This window comes from Sorex fumeus, unplaced genomic scaffold (genome assembly GCF_029834395.1).
Source record: "Sorex fumeus unplaced genomic scaffold, SorFum_2.1 ptg000044l, whole genome shotgun sequence".
Taxonomy (NCBI): Eukaryota; Metazoa; Chordata; class Mammalia; order Eulipotyphla; family Soricidae; genus Sorex; species Sorex fumeus.
In genome coordinates, this window is record NW_026606101.1 from 56224804 (window position 1) to 56243736 (window position 18933).

The 18933-nt window shown below is 39.4% G+C and overlaps 1 protein-coding gene across 1 annotated transcript in view; it reads right to left on the minus strand.

Moving 5' to 3' along the window:
• Positions 1-18933, minus strand: part of P3H2 (prolyl 3-hydroxylase 2) — a 194945-nt gene that overhangs the window by 42409 nt on the left and 133603 nt on the right. The window contains exons 2-8 of the mRNA XM_056121651.1: positions 18263-18415; positions 15753-15942; positions 8829-8960; positions 7060-7202; positions 6661-6750; positions 2773-2813; positions 1854-1948 (exon numbers count right to left, since the gene is read on the minus strand). Of these exons, the coding sequence (XP_055977626.1) occupies positions 1854-1948; positions 2773-2813; positions 6661-6750; positions 7060-7202; positions 8829-8960; positions 15753-15942; positions 18263-18415 (844 nt within the window). The remainder of the gene's footprint in view (positions 1-1853; positions 1949-2772; positions 2814-6660; positions 6751-7059; positions 7203-8828; positions 8961-15752; positions 15943-18262; positions 18416-18933) is intronic.

Consider the following 18933-nt stretch of genomic DNA (forward strand, 5'->3'; position numbering starts at 1 on the left):
ATCTCTTTTCTCCACTCACATTAAAAATATACATATATATTGAGCACCATGGAGTACAGAGGTACAATCCATCCATGATTGAGTTTCAGGCATAAAATGTTTCAACACTAATCCCCCCACCAGAGTCTACTTCCCTCCTCTAAGGTCCCCAGTTTCCCTCTACCACCTGGCCTGACTCTATGGCAGGCACTATTTTCTTTTTTGTGAGTGTGCAGAGTGACAGCACAGTGGTAGGGTGTTTGCCTTGTGCACAGCCAGCCCGGCTGAGTCAGGTTCAATTCCTTCACCCTCTCGGAGAGCCCAACAAGCTACCAAGAGTATCTCACCTGCATGGCAAAGCCTGGCAAGCTACCCGTGACATATTTGATATGCCAAACACAGTAATAACAAGTCTCAAAATGGAGACGTTACTGGGCCCTCTCGAGCAAATCGATGAACAGCAGGAGGACAGTGTTTGCTTTGTTGTTTGTTTTCTTTCCTCCTCCCCTCCCCACTCCCTTTGGCACTGTATTGTTTACTATACTGTTACTGATAGGGTATTATGCAAATTAACTTTACCTTCTTTCAGCACCTAGTCATGATCCAGAGGAAGCACTTCCCTCTCTCACTGGCAAAGCCACTCACATTTTTCCATGAAGTACACAGTACCAATTTTGCCTAGGGGCCAGGCAGCCACACAACCATCTAGACTGGCTGCCTGGGCCTACAGGGCAATATCTGGGCATGCTCAGGATTATGCGATTCCAGGGAGAACTCTCTGGGCCAGGGCTGGATCATGGTAGATGTGCGCTTTACTGTTGGAACTATCCTCTCAATACTTTCACTCACACCAATCTTGTGTAAATGGTCATATAAGATTCTGTTCTTTCTATCTCTGTGCCTTTGCTTAATTTGTACTATCCACTAGAATAATCCTGTCCATAATTTTGTAAATTCAACCTAAATTCTGCTTATATCTCAAAGCCCTACTCAATCTATGTGTTTCAAGCAACTCAGGTTAATGAATCTGATATTGCATATAAGCTATCTCCTCAAACTTGTCTAATAAGCACTCTTTCCCACACTATCTGGAACTCACTCATTCACTGTGCAACAGAAGAAAGCCAGGCAACATCTCCAGGATTTAGGTATCCATTGAGGATTGTGACAGCCATACCATCCACGTACAGCTCCCTGAATTCCCATGGGAAAAATCAGGAGTGAGTGAATTTGAAGCAATTTTGTTGGAAATCAGCAGTAATGCTGTACACATTTGAGACAAGCTCGTTTTCAAGTCTTGCATTCAGCCTTTAATGAACTGTAGTAGCTTAGTCACATTCTTTTTTATTTGCCAAGGAAGTTCTGTTCTGCTTTGATTTGGCTAAGAACGAGTTAAGCAGTCGCCGTAGCCATGCCACTAGATCCCGTTTAACTCAGGGAACCTTGGAGGGGGTGTGGATGAGAGCCCTCCCTGCCCCAAGGAACACAGCTGCCGCCATGCACAAGGCTGCTCTCCACACGTGTACTGAGCCTCACCCATGAGTGAATCTCTTTTGGACACTTCATAAGACACACTCTACCCATACTCCAAGAGTACCTCACAAAACTTAATGGAATTCAGAGTAGGAGACAACCAACCTTAGAGGGAAATATATTATTTCGGTTCTGCCTTGTAGTAGGGACTGGGGTTTGGAATGGAAACACCCAAAATATGGTGATGGAATGTTGGTGGGATTGGTGTTCAAATATTAAATATAATCAAACATTGTGAACTACTTTATAAAATAAATTTTTTTTAAAAATTTGAAAAAAAAAGAACTAGTAAAGACCCCTTCTCTCTTTCCCCTTCATCCAAGGATAAAACAGATACTTACCCTCTCTTAGGTCTCTTTCTATCTTTGGTGATGATTTTTTTGCTGTTGACAATCCATGAACTCCTGAGCCCTCCGTGTTCACTCCTGAAATGACCCTGCCCATTCAAAAGAGTTGTGATAGCAATTTCCCATCAAACACAGATGTTCAAAGGCAAAAGATATTTTACGTTATGCAGATGGCCTATGCTTTGCCATCTTGTCCATTTTTTGTTGCACACACAGTCCACCTATCTTTCAAGATCAAAATAAAAGCACTATCTTCATAAAGTTATTTTCTATTTCCTCAAGAAGTGTGCTCTAATTCACTTCTCTAAATGTTCTGAACAATTTTTATCACAATAATAGTAGCCGTAACTCAGCAGTCTTGAGATTAGAGTTGTCATCAAGCAGAAAAATGAACATATCTATCTTTTTAATGCTCAGAGCATTGTATTTGGCATTGAACAGAGCATCACTATATAATCATCGTATTGAAAGAGTGCTCTAGTATAGCAATTCTTGACATTCTGGAAAGGAAAATACACATTTCTGCCAAAATTTGAAAGAACACACAAATGTATTTTTCTACATATAAATATTGAGCAAATTTCTAATTCTAATTCAAGTTAAATTGAACTGAATTACACATTTAAATTATATCTTGAATATCTTAGTCTATTTATAGAGATACATTCCTTACTAAAGCTATGCACTCAAGTATTTATTTGCATTAAAAATAAACAGTAGGACTATGGACGTGGCTCAATGGTAGAGCACATATCTTGCATGCATGAAGCCCTCAGTGAGATCTCTGACACATCACAGTCTTCTTCCTCTTCATCATCATCGCCATCATTATCATCATCATCATCATCACCATTACCATCATCATCAATCATCCATTTTCTTTTAAAAACACTTTCTTTAATAAAGTACTTACCGGTTTTCATCCTGGCGTCCTCCATATCTGATCCAATAATTCTGTTTTAAATTTTAAAAAATAACAGTAGTTTTGTCACTAAATAAGACATCATTATTAAAAATAAGCTGAAATATATACTTTAAATCATCAGAAGGTCTATTATGGATTCAATATATTTTTGCATTTGTTTTTATGGGGCTACGGAATAAACTTTGGCATCAAAATTACAAGTCAACTACTCTAACACTGAGCTATATTTCCAGCCCTTTATTATGTGCTTACTTTTAATTTTAATAAAATAGGATGTCTATGTTTCATGCAATCGTAACAGAAACAAATACATCTACAAGGAAACAAGAAACACATAAAAGTAATTGTGCACTGTGCACTGTCCTCCTCCTATTGTTCATCGATTTGCTTAAGCAGGCCCAGTAATAACATCTCCAGTCTGAGACTTGTTGTTACTGTGTTTGGCATATTGAATACGTCACGGGTAGCTTGCCAGGCTTTGCCGTGTGGGCGAGATACTCTCGGTAGCTTGCTGGGATCTCCAAAAGGGGCGGAAGAATCGAACCCAGCTCAGCCAGGCCAGCTGAGTGCAAGGCAAACGCCCTACCACTGTGCTATTGCTCCAGCCCATAAAAGTAATTAGTCTAGGTATACATCCTTTTATGTAAGGGAGTGATCTACAGTATGGAGGAAGAAGGTACTTGGAAGAACCTTCAGTCTATACCTGTAAACAAACACACAAATAAAAAGCCCATCTTCATTACTCATCTGTTGAGAATCAAAAACTAATGTTAGAATTTGGTGTTAACATCTTAGAAAAGTTACATTTAGGAATAGTAAGTTAAAGTTATCCCATCATTTTTGGCATAGGAGACTTGAGGGGTACCCAGTGATGCTAATGGGATACTCCATTTTCTGTGATGAGAGATCTCACCTGACAGTGCTCATGGGCTGGGACTCCCAGTAATGGAATCTGGGCCTCCCGCATGCAAAGCAATCATTCACTCCATTGAGCTATCTTTCCAGCCCCTTTATTTACAATATACTGATAAAAAGAGGTGATGACTAAATACGATATTTTAAAAAATATGTTAAAAATAGGATATTCCATAAGTGGACCTTTTTATAAACAATTTTAAGTATAATATATAAATAACATATATTAAATAACAGGTAAATTTAAAAAAGGGATATCCAGATAATGAAAAGAGAAAAACATTATGTATGTGAAAGTTAACTTTATTGGGGCTGGAGCGATAGCGCACTGGGTAGGGTGTTTGCCTTTTATGCTGTCAATCCAGGTTTGATCTCCGGCATCACATATGGTTCCTTGAGCACTGCAGGAGTAATTCCTCAGTGCAGATCCAGAAGTAACTCCTGAGCACTGTCTGGGGTGATCCTTCCCCAATAGAAAATAAAACAAAAAAAATTTAAATGAAAGAAAATTACTTTATGGGACTGGAGCAATAGCACAGTGAGTATGGTGTTTGCCTTGCACGTGGCCAACCCAGCTTCAATTCCCAGCATCCCATATGGTCCCCCGAGCACTGCCAGGAGAGATTTATGAGTGCATGAACCAGGAGTAACTCCTGTGTATCTCTGGGTGTGACCCGAAAAAGCAAAAAAAAAAAAAAAAAAAGAAAAAAGAAAAAAAAGAAAGAAAATATGGAAAAAAAAGAAAATTACTTTATTTTGGTCAATCTGGAATACAAAACTAAACAACAGTGTGCACTTTTTCAGCATAAAACAGAGTAATTCAAATTATTTTATTTATTGTTTCACACTGCTAAGATTTTTGTGATAAATAGATACTTTTAAAACATTCTCATATTGACAGTAAAAGAAAATTTAGAATAATAAAAAATTGCAGAAATGTCTTATAACCTCTTATGTCATAGTATTAACATTTCTGGGAATTTACTCAATGGGTATATTTTAATAGACAAGAACGTGTAATATATTAAGTAGCACTGTAGCACTGTCGCACTGTCCTCCCAGTGTTCATCAATTTGCTTGAGTGGGCACCAGCAACGTCTCCGTTGTGAGACTTGTTGTTACAGATTTTGGCATATGGAATATGCCACGGGGAATTTGCCAGGCTCTGCCTTGCGGGTGAGATAGTCTTGTAGCTTGCCGGTTTCTCCGAGAGGGAAGGAGGAACCGAACTCAGGTCCGCCGCATGCAAGACAAATGCCCTGCCCACTGTGCTATCGCTCCAACCCAATGTATTAAGTATGGTGGGAAAATACAGAAATGAATGTAAATGCTAGGCAATAAAAATATCTCCTACATAAAATTTATAGGTATAACTGAACTAATTTAAAATTTAAAAAATATAATTGTTTATGAGATCACAAACTCAGAACAGAGATTATATTCTTCTAATAGATAATGAATAAATACAATAAGGAATTTAGAGAGTATTCATCATGATAAGGTAGTACTACTGTGACAAATTTTTCTTTTTTTTAATTTAATGATCATAACACTGTCTGTCACTGTCTTCCTGTTGTTCATCGGTTTGCTCGAGCAGGCCCAGTAACGTGCCCATTGTGAGACGTGTTACTGTGTTTGTCGTATGGAATATGTCACGGGTAGCTTGCCAGGCTTCGCCATGTGGGCGAGATGCTCTCGGTAGCTTGCCAGGGTCTCTGAGAGAGGCGGAGGAATCAAACCCGGGTCAGCCAGGCCAGTGCATGCAAGACAAACGCCCTACCGCTGTGCTAACTAGGGCCGGAAAAAAAGTTCTGTTTAACAATGAGCACTATGCTTGCTTATGATCAAATGAAAGATCAGAGTTATTTCTGCAGGATTAAAAAAGAGACCATGGGCTGGAGTGATAGCACAGCAGGGAGGGCGTTTGCCTTGCATAAGGCCAACCCAGGTTCGATCCCCAGCATCTCTGGTCCCAGAGGAACACCAGGAGCATGTTTAAGAGAAAGCATAAATTGTCACATTTAGAGTGTAAGAAGTAATAAAACTTAATATAAATTTACCATGTGCATATTACTTCCATCTATCTAAATATAAATGATTTTGATTTTATTTCTCAGTGATTTGGGGATCATGAAAGTATATTTTTGGAAGGAAAGTTGCTCTCAAATAGTGCCCGGGGAGCTCTCTCAGAAATTCCTGGGTAACCAGGCTAGAAATTCAAGGCTCAGTCAGAGGATGAGCTGCTGCTAGGACCATAATATGCTAGGAATTTCCTGGGCCACCTTAGTTTTCAGGGAACTCTGGGGCTGTAGTTTGCAGTGTACCCAGGCCCAAGGGGGGATGGAACCAGTGTCAGTTGCATGCAAGGAAAACATTGTACATCTTGTACCACCTCTTCAGCATCTTAAGAAAGTCTTCAGATTTATTACATTTTGTGAATAAAAATGTCCCTAACTGAAACCAGAGAGATAGTACAGAGGGTGGGTCATATCAACCCAGGTTCAATCTCCAGCATCCCATATGGTTTTCTGAGCACCACCAGGAGTAATTTCTGAGTGCAGAGTAAGACTAAGCCCTGAGCATCTGTAGGTATGGTCCAAAAGACAAATAAACAAACAAAAACGTCTCTTAGTTTTTAAGGAAAGGGGTAATAAAGAGGTAGGACCTTCAATAAAAGGAGCTGAGAGATAAACTCATCAACAAGAAGTACACTAGCAGGAGAAACTACAACAGTTGCATGTGACCTGCTCAGGTTTGATCCCCAGTACCACATATGCTCCAGTGAACTCCACCAGGAGTGATCCCTAAGCACAAAGCCAGGAGTAAACTCTGAGCACAGCTGGGTGTGATCCAAAGGGAAACAAAATAAACAGATAAAGAAAAAAAGAAAAAAACAAGAGAAATCCACAGCACAGCTCTTCCAAGAGAAAAATAAAGTCCTCTTTCTTCTATTTCACTTACCGGTTCAGAGTATGAAAATCCTAAACCTGCTGAAGCTGATTTTATTAGTTCAGACTCCAATTTATGGCGCTTCACAAACACTGCCAAATCCTAGGGGGAAAAAATAAAATTTATATTTAAATAACAGTTAAGAGATACGATGCGTGTTCAAAGGGAAATATTTTTCATTAGTGACAAATGAACTAAAAATTATTCAGAGTTGCAAAATATGTGTCTGTCTCAACAGATTTTCACAAGCTACTATGTATGAGAAAAATATGCTTCTAGCATTAACAAACTCAAAAGGCTGCATTCTAGGGTCTTTACTAAATTGTTAGATATTTTAAAGTACATTTTTTTTTAACCAGCTCTCCTAAGAACATCTAGCATGACAGAGATTTCTCGGGAAGCTATCTCTACCTCTCTGGCCTCAATTGATGCTGGGTCCATGCTGTCATCCAAAAGACTTTCATAGTAATCCACATTGTCGAGGACATCCTCATCATCTGGGTGGAGCAGAAGATAAGCCTTGGCACATTCCAAGGCTTTCACATATTCACCAACTGAAAAACCAAGGAGTTACTGCATTAGAGTCAGTTTAGGTTTGCCTACAGATTTTTATTTGTTTGCTTTTTTGGGGTCCACACCCGGCAGTGCGCAGGGTTTATCTTGGCTCAGTGCTAAGGGATAACTCCTGGTGGGGGCTGGGGAGCGTATGGAGTGCCAGGGACTGAACCGGGGTCATCAGCTTGCAAGGCAAACACCCTATTTGCTCTACTCTCTCCAGTCCCTGGCTGCAGACTTTTAAAGAGCTTTTCAACATGTCTCCTCAAAATAAGAGGTTAGCAGACTGGTTAAAGAAACTTTGGTACATCTACACAATGGAGTACTATGTAGCTCTTAGAAAAGATGAAGTCATGAAATTTACATACAAGTGGTACAATATGGAAAGTATCATGCTAAGTGAAATGAGTCAGAAAGAGAGGGATAGACATAGAAAGATTGCATTCATCTGGGGGATATAAAGTAACAAAGTATGAGATTAATACCCAAGAATAGCTGAGATCAGCACCAGGAGGATTACTCCATAACTTAGAGGCCAGCCGGGTATCCTAGAGGAAAGGGCAGTTCAGATAGAGAAGGGAGCACCAAATAAAGGATGTTTGGAGGATCCTCCCAGGAGGGGAGATGCATGTTGAAAGTAGACTATGGACTGAACATGTTTGCCACTCAATGTCTCTTTTGCAGACCACAACACCCAAAAGGAGAGAGAGAACACAGGGGATTGCCCTGCCACAGAGACAGGGGGGATGGGGGGATGGGGGTGGGAGGGATATTATCCATGGTGGTGGAAAATGGGCACTGGTGGAGGGATGGGTATCTGATCATTGTATAATTGAAACCAAAGCACAAAAAATTGTAAATCTACAACTTTAAAAAAAATAAAATAAAATAAAGGGGAAAAAAAAACCAAGGGGAAAAAAAAAATAAGAGGTTAGCATTAAATATCAGTAAGTGGGAAGGTTAAAGGGGGGAGGTGGGCAGAGTAAGCAGAAATATGCTGCAGACAAAAGGAAAGACACATTTTCCATATTTCAATGACGCTCCCTTTGTTTCGCTTTAGTGCTATTTTGCGTAATTTTCAAAAGTTTCCACCTGAAGATGCTTATCGACCACTTGTATTTTTTTAAAAGAGATAAACAGAATTTTCAGAGTGAATTCCACTTTGTATTTAATTGGACAATATGATAAGTAAGATTTGTATGTTTTTTAACAGAGATAAACAGAATTTTCAGAGTAAATTCCACTTTGTATTGAATTGGACAATATGATAAGTAAGATTTTTAAGCAATTCAAATTCAATCATTGTTTTAAAACATAAATAAAGACACTCAAACTCATTTTTCTTTCACAGTATGATAAATAAAAAATTTTAGAATATTGATATCAATTTTAAACTAAAACAGTAGAGATTATCTCAGTCTGATTATCTAGTCTGTAGTTGAGCATGAAAAATTCCACAAGGAGAAACCTTAGTGACATCTATAGAAATAAATTATTTGTAGCAATCGTGTTCCTAGAAATACACCCTTAGAATTTATTTGCAGATGCAAGATGGCAAGCATAAACTGTCAGTCATTTGAAAGCTGATTATAACAGGGAAAGCTTAATAAACAACTCCATTTTACCTCGATAGTAAGAGAACTGTAGGTAGTCATAATGCAGGGGAAGATAGTTCTCAATTGGTGAGAGGCGACCAGGGCGAGTGGCAAGTTCCCTCACACATTCATGCTGACAAACCAGCACCTGCAGGTAATGATCTGAAAGACAACAGTTGCCACTTCAGTCTGGTTAACGTTCAGATTTGAAAGTCAGAGCTATAGTTAATACAAGGCTCTGAAAACAAAGTCATTATTACCCTCATCATAGCCAGAAACCCTACACACAGAAACCCTTGAAGCTTCCTACTCTAGTCTATAATCACTGGAGTGATGACTAGTCACTTCTAAAACTCTGTCCTCATGGGTCCAATTCTGCTCTCTCTACTTTCTTTTCCTCCTTTTTTCTTGTATCTTCTGAAAGTAATAGAGTTACCTCACTATAACCACCAACAGCTAAACAGATGACTTTTCCATTTAATACCTTCAGGGGCTTTGTTTAGGTCCTTTAGAAGGACCTAAGTGTTCTTTTTGGGGCTGGAGCGATAGCACAGCAGTGGGGCATTTGCCTTGCATATCAGTCAACCTGGTGGAGTCGGGTTCGATTCCTCTGCCCCTGTCGGAGAGCCCGGCAAGATACCGAGAGTATCTACCGAGAGTATCTCACCCGCACAGCAAAGCCTGGCAAGCTACCCTTGACGTATTCAATATGCCAAACACAGTAACAACAAATCTCACGATGGAGACGTTACTTGGCCCGCTCTAGCAAAATCGATGAATAATGGGAGAACTGTGACCGTGAAGTGTTCTTTTGGAGTGCAATTTTATAAAATGGTGAGGTGAAGAACCAATAGAAAAAAAGAAATTCCCATGTACATGTGGAGTATGCCTGAAAAGCAGTGAAACAAAAATGATCTTTTCCATGATAACACTTTGAATTTTTATTTCAGGGGTTTTGGCATCACACCTGGAAGTGTTCAGGGCTTACTTCTTTCCTTGTGCTCAGGGATTATTCCTAGTGTTGCTCGGAAGACCATAGGTGGCTTAAAGGAATGTATCAGGGTTGGCCGCATACACCTATGCCTTGTACTACCATTCTGGCTTCTGTAACAATTTTTTAAAGCAACTTTTCCTAAGATAGCAAAAATAATGTATTTTTTTTACTTATGTTCATCAGGGACATATTCTACTTACTAGCAAATGAGTCTATAACCCAGACACTGAAAAGATTAATATGGTAGGGACTGGGAAGCAGGGAGCAGGATGAAAGGTAAAGAACCATTTAGATTTGTCACTTTGTCTTTGTTCCCCTCTTCACTGCCCATGTTTATTCTATGTTTGCCAACAGACAAGGATGCTGAAGTGTAGAGTTTGTCCAGCTTCATTTATCTCTAGACTCTCTCTCATCAAAGAGTGAACTCAAAAAACCACAAGTGGTTAATGTCCTGGTCAATGGCAGAAAAAGTAGGACAGCAAGTACGGCATTAGCTACTACTGATGACCCCATTTCTATTCCTGGCACTACACAGAACCACCAAGAGTGATTCCCTCACTACAGAGCCAGGAGTTAATCCTGAATACTGCTGGGCATGATGCCACCTGCCCCCAAAGAAAGAAAGAAAGAAAGAAAGAAAGAAAGAAAGAAAGAAAGAAAGAAAGAAAGAAAGAAGAAAGAAAATCCTCCTACATTCCAACTCAGCTTTCATTTTTACAATGAAGATGAAGTTGCTGTAGTAATTTCTAGAAAAAATAATGGTTCATTCATGCTCACACAGAGTGGAGTCCCCTGAGAATGATGACAGAACTATCTAACTTCATAACCTTATAGTTTAATTGACCTCAATTGTTGTCTTTTCCCCAAAGATTCTGTTAAGTGTACTTTGACTTATATATCATTAAGCCTTGTGGAAAGACTGTAAACCACACAAAGAGAAAACTGCATTTTTGGTCTATAAGAAAGTGCAGCACTTTATTTTATAACTGAATTTAATACAATGTTGCATTGCTAGTAGAATCCCTGCAGTTTGTTAGTTTGCAAATGGAGTTTGGGGAATATGAGGAAAGAATGAGTTCTAGATCTGTCATTTGATAATGTGCTAGATATAAAGAGTTGCTTGTTTTATTTCTTAGAAAGTAACAACAAACAATCTTCAGCTGTGTTCTCCTAGTTAGGTGAGTACTGGCATGTCTCTTTACCTTTTGCTGCAAACTCTAAATTCCAAATGTCAAGTGAGAGAGAAAAATCAGATAAACACTTGCTAGATACCCCAAATCTGAATAAGAATACTTTCTAAAGATAATACAAATAAAATAGTGTGGCAGAATAATGCTCACTAGACCTTCAACCATAACTACTAAGAAATAAGTGAATATAGGAGTCATTTTTAGTCTTTTATTTATAAAGTTCAACTAATTTTGATTTATAAACATTCTACATTTTAAAATTCAGTTTGACTCCTACTTTGTGATGGTCTAAAAGCACACAATAAGGCCAGGAGGGTAATATGGGCATAGGGGACAATGGCTTGTGTTCTATCTCTAGCATCACATCGCCTCCTGAATATATCTAGGCACAGCCCTGAAGGTTCCCCAAGCATCACCAAGTATGATAATGAGATAATGAGATAATGAGATCTAGGTATCCCAAGATCTTGTGGAACCTGCCTGGTGGCCCCCCACATCACAGAGACAAAGCATTGAACTGCAAATTACTTAGCTGAGTATTATCAAGAATTGATCAGCACCTGGCCCAGACAAGGTCATACCTGAACACCTGAAGAACCTGCCATCAGTACTCATCAATACACAGGCTCAGCAATTCACACACTACCTATCTGAATGCAAGGTTCTGTCCCAGTGGAAAACCAGCAGGACTCTACTACTGTAGAAGAAGGGAGAACATCCACAACATTGGCAACTATCACCTGATCTGACTGTTGTCTGTCGTCTACAAGCTGTTCACTCAAGCCATCCTGAATAGGATTGGCAGAACACTAGATGAAGAACAACCATGCGAGCAAGCCAGTTTCTGAAAAAAAATTCAGCACAGTTGACCATATCCACACATAACCAAGCTCATTGAGGTTTCTCGGGAGTTCAAGATGCTGCTCTGTCTAACGTTCATTGATTTAAAGAAGGCCTTTGATTCTGCTGAAACTGAAGAGGTCTTCGAAGCCCTAGCCAAACAGGGCGTTCAAACTCAACACATCAGGATCCTCTGTGAGCTGTATTGCAGATTCACTATCAGGATCTCACCATTCTACAGGGAGGTGATCATTGACATCAAGAGGGTTTGGCAGGGTGATGCAATTTCACCAAAACTCTTCAGTGCCACCCTTGAGAATGTCATGCGACGACTGTAATGGGAAGGAATGGAAGTTAAGATAGATTGCGGCAACTACACCACCTCCGCTTCGCTGATGACATTGTTCTAATAACACCAAACATCAGCCAAGTGGCACAAATGCTGGCCGACTTCAACCATGAGTGTGGAAAGATGGCACTACACTGAATCTCACGAAGACAATGTCTATGAGAAATTGTCTCATTTCTGATGAACATCTCTGAATCCGGCAGTTATGTGTACCTAGGTCAAGAAGTTAACATGACGAATGACCTGGCACCTGAGTTGTGCAGGAGGAAGAGAGCAGCTTGGAATGACTTCAAGAGAAGCAAAGAAATAGCTAAGAGGACAAAGAACCTCCAGATCCGGGCACATATCTTTGATTCCACTCTTCTTCCTGCATTAAGATATGCCTCAAAGACCTTGGCCCTACGAAAAGAGGCTGAGAATTCTATTCAGGTCTCCCAAACAGGAATCGAAAGAGCTATGCTTGGAGTATCATACTTCACTCAAATGAGAAAAAAAAATCCGGACTTCCTACCTCCATCTATGGTAAAGAATCAGGGACGCTGTCTTATTTGCCAAGGCATCGAAAATCAGGTGGGCTGGATGTGTAATGAGATTTGGAGAAGACCCCTGGACTAGAGCCATTACCGACTGGATTCCATGGGACGTCAAAAGATCGCATGGCCGCTCACCTATGAGATGGTCAGTCTTCTTTGTCAAGACCCTGAACGATCGGTTTGAGGCTGCCCGTGTTCCTGGAATGAGTAGACACCATTGGGCTACACTAGCTCACGACAGGGATGAATGGAGACGTTACTGGAGCCCGTTCGAGCAAATCAATGAGTAATGGAATGTCAAGTGATCAAGTGATATATCTGTCTTTTGTCAAGCCAAGAAGATATTTTCCTTTTCATACAAGTATCTGTCTTCATATGTTTCCAACAGCTTTTATTTTTTATACTTAAGCTGTTAATATAAGCAGTGTATTTTTCTGTGTATTTTTCCATATGTAGCAGAGAAGCTAGTATCATAGATGTAAACTATTCAAATTTTTCAATTAATATATCTTCACATTATGTACTATTTTAAGATTTCACATTGTAATATATCAAATTTTCATACCAAAAAATGGGAAATAGAACTTAGCAGTAAATTCTGAAAAAAAAAGAGGCATGCATGTGAATAATGAGCACATGAAAAAATAATCGATGCTGTTGATTATCAGGAAAATACCACTCAATGAGATAACCTCACCACTGGAAAAATAGCTTATATCAACAATGCCAGAAACAACAAGTGCTGATGGAAATAAAGGACCTTCATTCCTATAAGTGGGAATGCAAACTGACTCCTAGTGCTATTTATAGTAAGCAAGATCTAGAAGTGACCAAGATAGGTAAAAGGAAAAAGAAGTTGTTTCATACACACACAAACACACACAAACACACACAATGAAATACAACTCAGCTATAAGAAAGGACAGTCTTGCTGGTATTACAAGATGGATTTGATTAGAGAGTATCATGCTAAGTTAAATATCCCAAAGGAATGGGAGTATGGTGCCACCAGCAGGTCAACTATACCTATGGGGCGAGTGCATCAGCTGCCTGATAGTACTCTCAGGCTTCCTGATACCCCAAAATTGCCACCAGATGCCAACAACTTGAGGCCAAGTTTACCAAAAAATTAAATTTCCAAAAGCTAGGTATATGGGAGTCACACCTACAAACCACCTCTGGCTCAGCTATACAAGCTCATTCATTGGTCTTTTTTTCAGAGACCCATAGATAAATCTCAATGAGGTCAAAAGCTGCAGATAAGCTAGGACCCACACATGGGAAGAACAGACTGGGGTAAATCAGAGTGGGGTGGGTTGGCCTTCTGGCCCTCCCAAGCAGAGCCCCAAACATCAGCTTGCTTCCATAATCCAAAATCGCCACCATATCCCCGGTCTGACTCACCTGAACCAGGACAGATCTCACAAAGATATAATCTGCTGAAAATTCAGGTATGTGGGTTTTGTGACTGAAATCTACAGGCTTTCTTGGGGTCGGGATGTGCTACCTCGCCCTACCTCCCTGTACTTCCAGAAGCCTCAGAAGTCACATCCACGCCTCAAAGTGGCCACCTAATTGAAAAGCTACTCTATCCTTACTATCCCGATAAAAATATTGAATGCTCAGAACAAACACCATGATCTCTTAGCACCTGTATTGCAAACCATAATGCACAAAAGGAAAAGGAAAGAGAGAGCTAGAAGAAAAGTGCCTCCCATAAAGGGAGGCTGGGGAAGGGAGAGTGTTGGGGGATGTTGGTCAGGAAACAGGAAACATTGGTGGTGGGAGATATACACTGGTGGAGGGAAGAGTTCTTGATCATTTTATGACTGAAACCCAATTATGAACAGCTATGTAATGGTCTATCTCATGGATATTTAATCAAAATTTTTTATTACAAAATTAATGTGGAGTTTATGTCAAATTCAGTCAACTTTAATCAATGTTTGAATAAATAGCAGTATTCCTACATTAAATATATATATATGTATATATATATTCTAAAGGAAGAAAGACAAACACTAAATTATCTCACTCATTTGTAGTACATTAAAGAATGAAGCAATGAAAACAGACCATGTCCAGTGAAAAAGTCTTAGACACCAACCAGAGAACCTAAAATGAGAACCTAAGGTTACCTAATATTAGGGGCGTGGGAGGAAAAGATGAAGGGAACTATGTTGAGATATATTGGCACTACAGTGATAGCAACGTGTGGTAATACTATGTTCATAAAACATATAAGTCTTTATACTCTTATAATCAATGTTACCTCATTCAACAAACAAATGTATAAAATAAAATGAAAAACTATAATGATAACTAATACAACCTAATTTAAATGCTCAAAAGTAAAAATGAATACTCTTTTATATCATACAAATATACAAGAACATTCCCTACTCAATGTTCATAATAATTAAGAATTGCAACTTTCTTTTGTTTTTTGTTTTGGGGCCATACCCAGATGTGCTCAGGGTGTATTCCTGGCTCTGCACACAGGGATTTGTAGGAGGGTTTGGGACTATATGGAGTGCCAGCGAGCTAACCTGGGTCAGCTGGGTACAAGGAAAGCACCCTACTTGCTGTACCATCTCTTTAGCCCTGAACTTAAATTTCCTAATATCAACCCAGAAAGCAACCAAATAAATTATTCTAATACTCTGAATATGATGCAGCCATTAAACACACAAAAAATGAAATTATGGATACTTACAAGAGATGAAGTCCACAATATAGTGTTAAGCATAGGATAAAAGAGAAACAAATATACTATAAAACAATATTTGAAGTATTATCTGCATTTTATAAACATTAAATGATCAGACAAAGAAATCAGTATTTAAATTTGCACCTGGAAAATGCTTGGGGGTCAACATCAAAACAAACTTGGTGAATTTAGCTGCAGGATATCATATCGAATAGATAAATGCTCATAGATTTTTTTCACATCTTACAATGTACAAGTATATGTTGTTGGGATATTTGTATATCTTATATAAAGTATTTCTATAAATAGATAATAAATAAAGCTAAAAATAAGCTTACCTGCAATGGCTTCATAGAGACCAGCTTTATACCCTAAGTATTCATATTCTTCAAATCTCTGAGGCCCTTCACACAGGACTCGACATTCGATCTCTTCATTAAAATATTCTCTTAATGCTTTTTCAAAATGCTTGATAGCCAATTCAAAGTCATCATCCTCATAATGTTTCACTCCTGCATTGTAACTCTCCTGCATAAAAAGATTAAAATAATAAAAAATAAAAAAAATGTTTCCCCAAAGAGTACCCAGGGATTTGGGAGCTGCTGGTAGAGTAGGGAAGGTTTTGCCTTGCATACAGTCAGCCCTGTTTGATCTCCTGCATCCAATATCGTCTCCCAAGCCTGCCAGGAGTTAGCCCTGAGTGCAGATCCAGGAGTGAACTTTGAGCACTATTGGGTGTGACCTGAACACAAAACAAAAAAGTACTCTAGAGGTCATTGAATATCAGCACAGAAGTTGACTTAGGATGCTTGAGGTAGGTGGTTATGGATTTTTGTGTTATAGAGGGATAAAAAAGGGTGCACTGAGGAGAAAAATAAATTAAAATTTCCTTGCTTAGCCAAATTTCAAATAAAAGGAATTACAAATCAAATCAATTGTTGGGGCAGTAATCTCAATTTTTTTTCCTGAGTACATTTAAGATTACTTGGTAACTCCTTTGAATACTAGCTATGAGATAAGGAGACAAATTTAAGGTGGGTGAAAATGACATGCACATCCATAGCTGGTCTAATTTTCTTTTTTAAATGACTTTATCTTTGGAAAGCCAGGTATGAACTGGCAGTGACGGGGCAACTGCAGTCTCATGGGAAGGGGGGGGGGTGGTACGGGCTCGTCCTTCATGCCCTACCGAGGTCATGAGTTGCCCCCCATGAGCAGCTCTCTGGTACGACCATAACACCAGACGCACAGAAACCAATCTTGTAATTATCTGGCTCTTTGCAGAAATCCCTCCAGACTTACCTAGTAAAATATCAGAAATCCAAAATCACATGGCCACGATAGTGGCCGTGCAACATAACATGGTTCTCATAACCAGCTATAGAAAACAAATTATGTCACAATGCCTTTTCAGCAATTCTTATTGTTGGGGGAAAATTCTAAACAATAATGGTGCATCTTTTATCGAAATAATGAATGTAATCAAAGTAGTGAGAGAGTTAAGTAGAAATCATCTGCCTCACAGGCAATCGGAGGGGTGGGAGGGAGGTATACTGGTGGTGAAAAATAAGTGCTGGTGAAGGAAAAGGTGTTTGATCATTTTATGACAGAGACTTAATCTTGAAAGCTTTGTACCTTTTCCCACAGTGATTCAATAAATAAATATAAGAAAAAAAGAATAAATGGCTTTATCTAACTACCATGCCTGTCTCTTATGCTTTACATAATCATCTTGGCAATGACATGTTGAGAATAGTGATATCACTGTTTGAAAATGATACTCTTCCAACTCTTTCAGTCTCCTGCCCTCACACCTGGCTGTCCTCACCGGGCTCCCTTGGAGGGGGGTGGGTTGAGTTTCCCTCCCCGCCTCAAGCAGAGCTCCGGCAGCCGAGGACCTCCAGAACCAGTCACAACCATGCTGAAACCACTCTCCACATGCATGAAAGTACTGGCAGAGGAACAAAGGCATGCAGGTCCTGGGGCTGAGATCTCCAAGCCTGCTCGGATCAGGGCTGAGCATCCTCCACCCAGATCCTCCATCTTCCAGTAGGCCGGGTTCACACCCACCAACTGGCCTCCTGGCGCAGTGTAATCCCATCAACGGCCAAGACCCAGAGACTATAAAACCCAGCTCCCGGAAGCGTCTTATTATCTCATTCTTACTTTGGACAACCTGGCAGGCTACTGAATGTAACCTGCCCACGTGGCAGAGTCTGGCAAACTCCCTGTGGCGTACCCAATATGCCAAATACCAGTAACAATGATGGGTCTCATTCTCCTAACCCTGAAAGAGCCTTGAATATGGCACTTTTTAAAATCTCAGGGCTAGGACGAAGGAGACGTTACTGGTGCCTGCTTGAGACAATCGATGAACAACAGGATGATTATGATCGTGATCATGACTCTTCCAACAGACTGTGATTTCAATTAATATTTATTTAGACGTACAATCAAGTGACTTAGATTATACAGAATTTAGAACATAAAACTAGAGCTGAGAAACCACAGTGTGACCTTGGACAATTCACACTGACTTCAATGCTCATGTGTACAATTTCAATGCAGAAGGGGAAGAATGGAACTCAGAGAGGGACACAGTTAATTAAGATATTCCTGTTTTTACTGATGTACCTTGATGATCTAGGTTATTTTTTCATTTTCTTTTTTTTCTTACACCGATAGCCATGGCATTTCACTGGATAATTTAGAAAGTATAAAAATGTTACCATATTGGAATGAGGAATTTGTTCAAGCTTCCCATTCAATAGGAATCTTCTTTGAGTCAAAGGGTATTAAGGAGCAGGAGTTAGCTCTAGTGATTAGGGAAGGGATTTCTAGAACTCACCTGGTGTGGTTTGGCTTCTCGATCTACCAGCTGGGATGCTTCAACACCTGCTATTGTTCTATAATTCTCTATGTCTTGCTGCATTTCCATGTGCTCAGGGTTGGCCATGAAAAATGTATGAGCTGCTTCCATAGCCTTTTCCAGTTGGTTAAGCTGTGAAGAGAGAGAAGGGAAAAGGAACCAGAATGAAGACATATATTTCTAAGACTCAGTCTTAGCCGAGGTCTAACAGTTTGAAAGTGGTAAGGCCAGGTACCAGTTAGTATTCCCTATGCTCTATCTCTGTACTAAAGAACGAGAATATTAGATAGCATTCTTAAGATAATATGTGGTTGTTTGGGCTTTTGGTGAAAATAGATTAACATGCTGTGTTTCAGTTCATTCCCATTTTCTTCTTTACAAGGCCATCTGTGTATTCTAGGACAATGCATCTACATGCTTATTTGTTTGATGATTGATTTTAAAAACAAAACAAAGCAAAAACTCGCCAACCTTGAACTTATTATTTTAACATTTTTCATTTATTTTTCTTCTTTGTGATAATTTTTCTTCTGACTGGGGAAGAATAAATAAATTTATGACTTTTCCAAATGACAGTTTTGCATACCTCTCTGACAAATTTCTACTCAGGAATGAGCAACACAAGGTTAAAAGGAGTGAATTATTTCAAT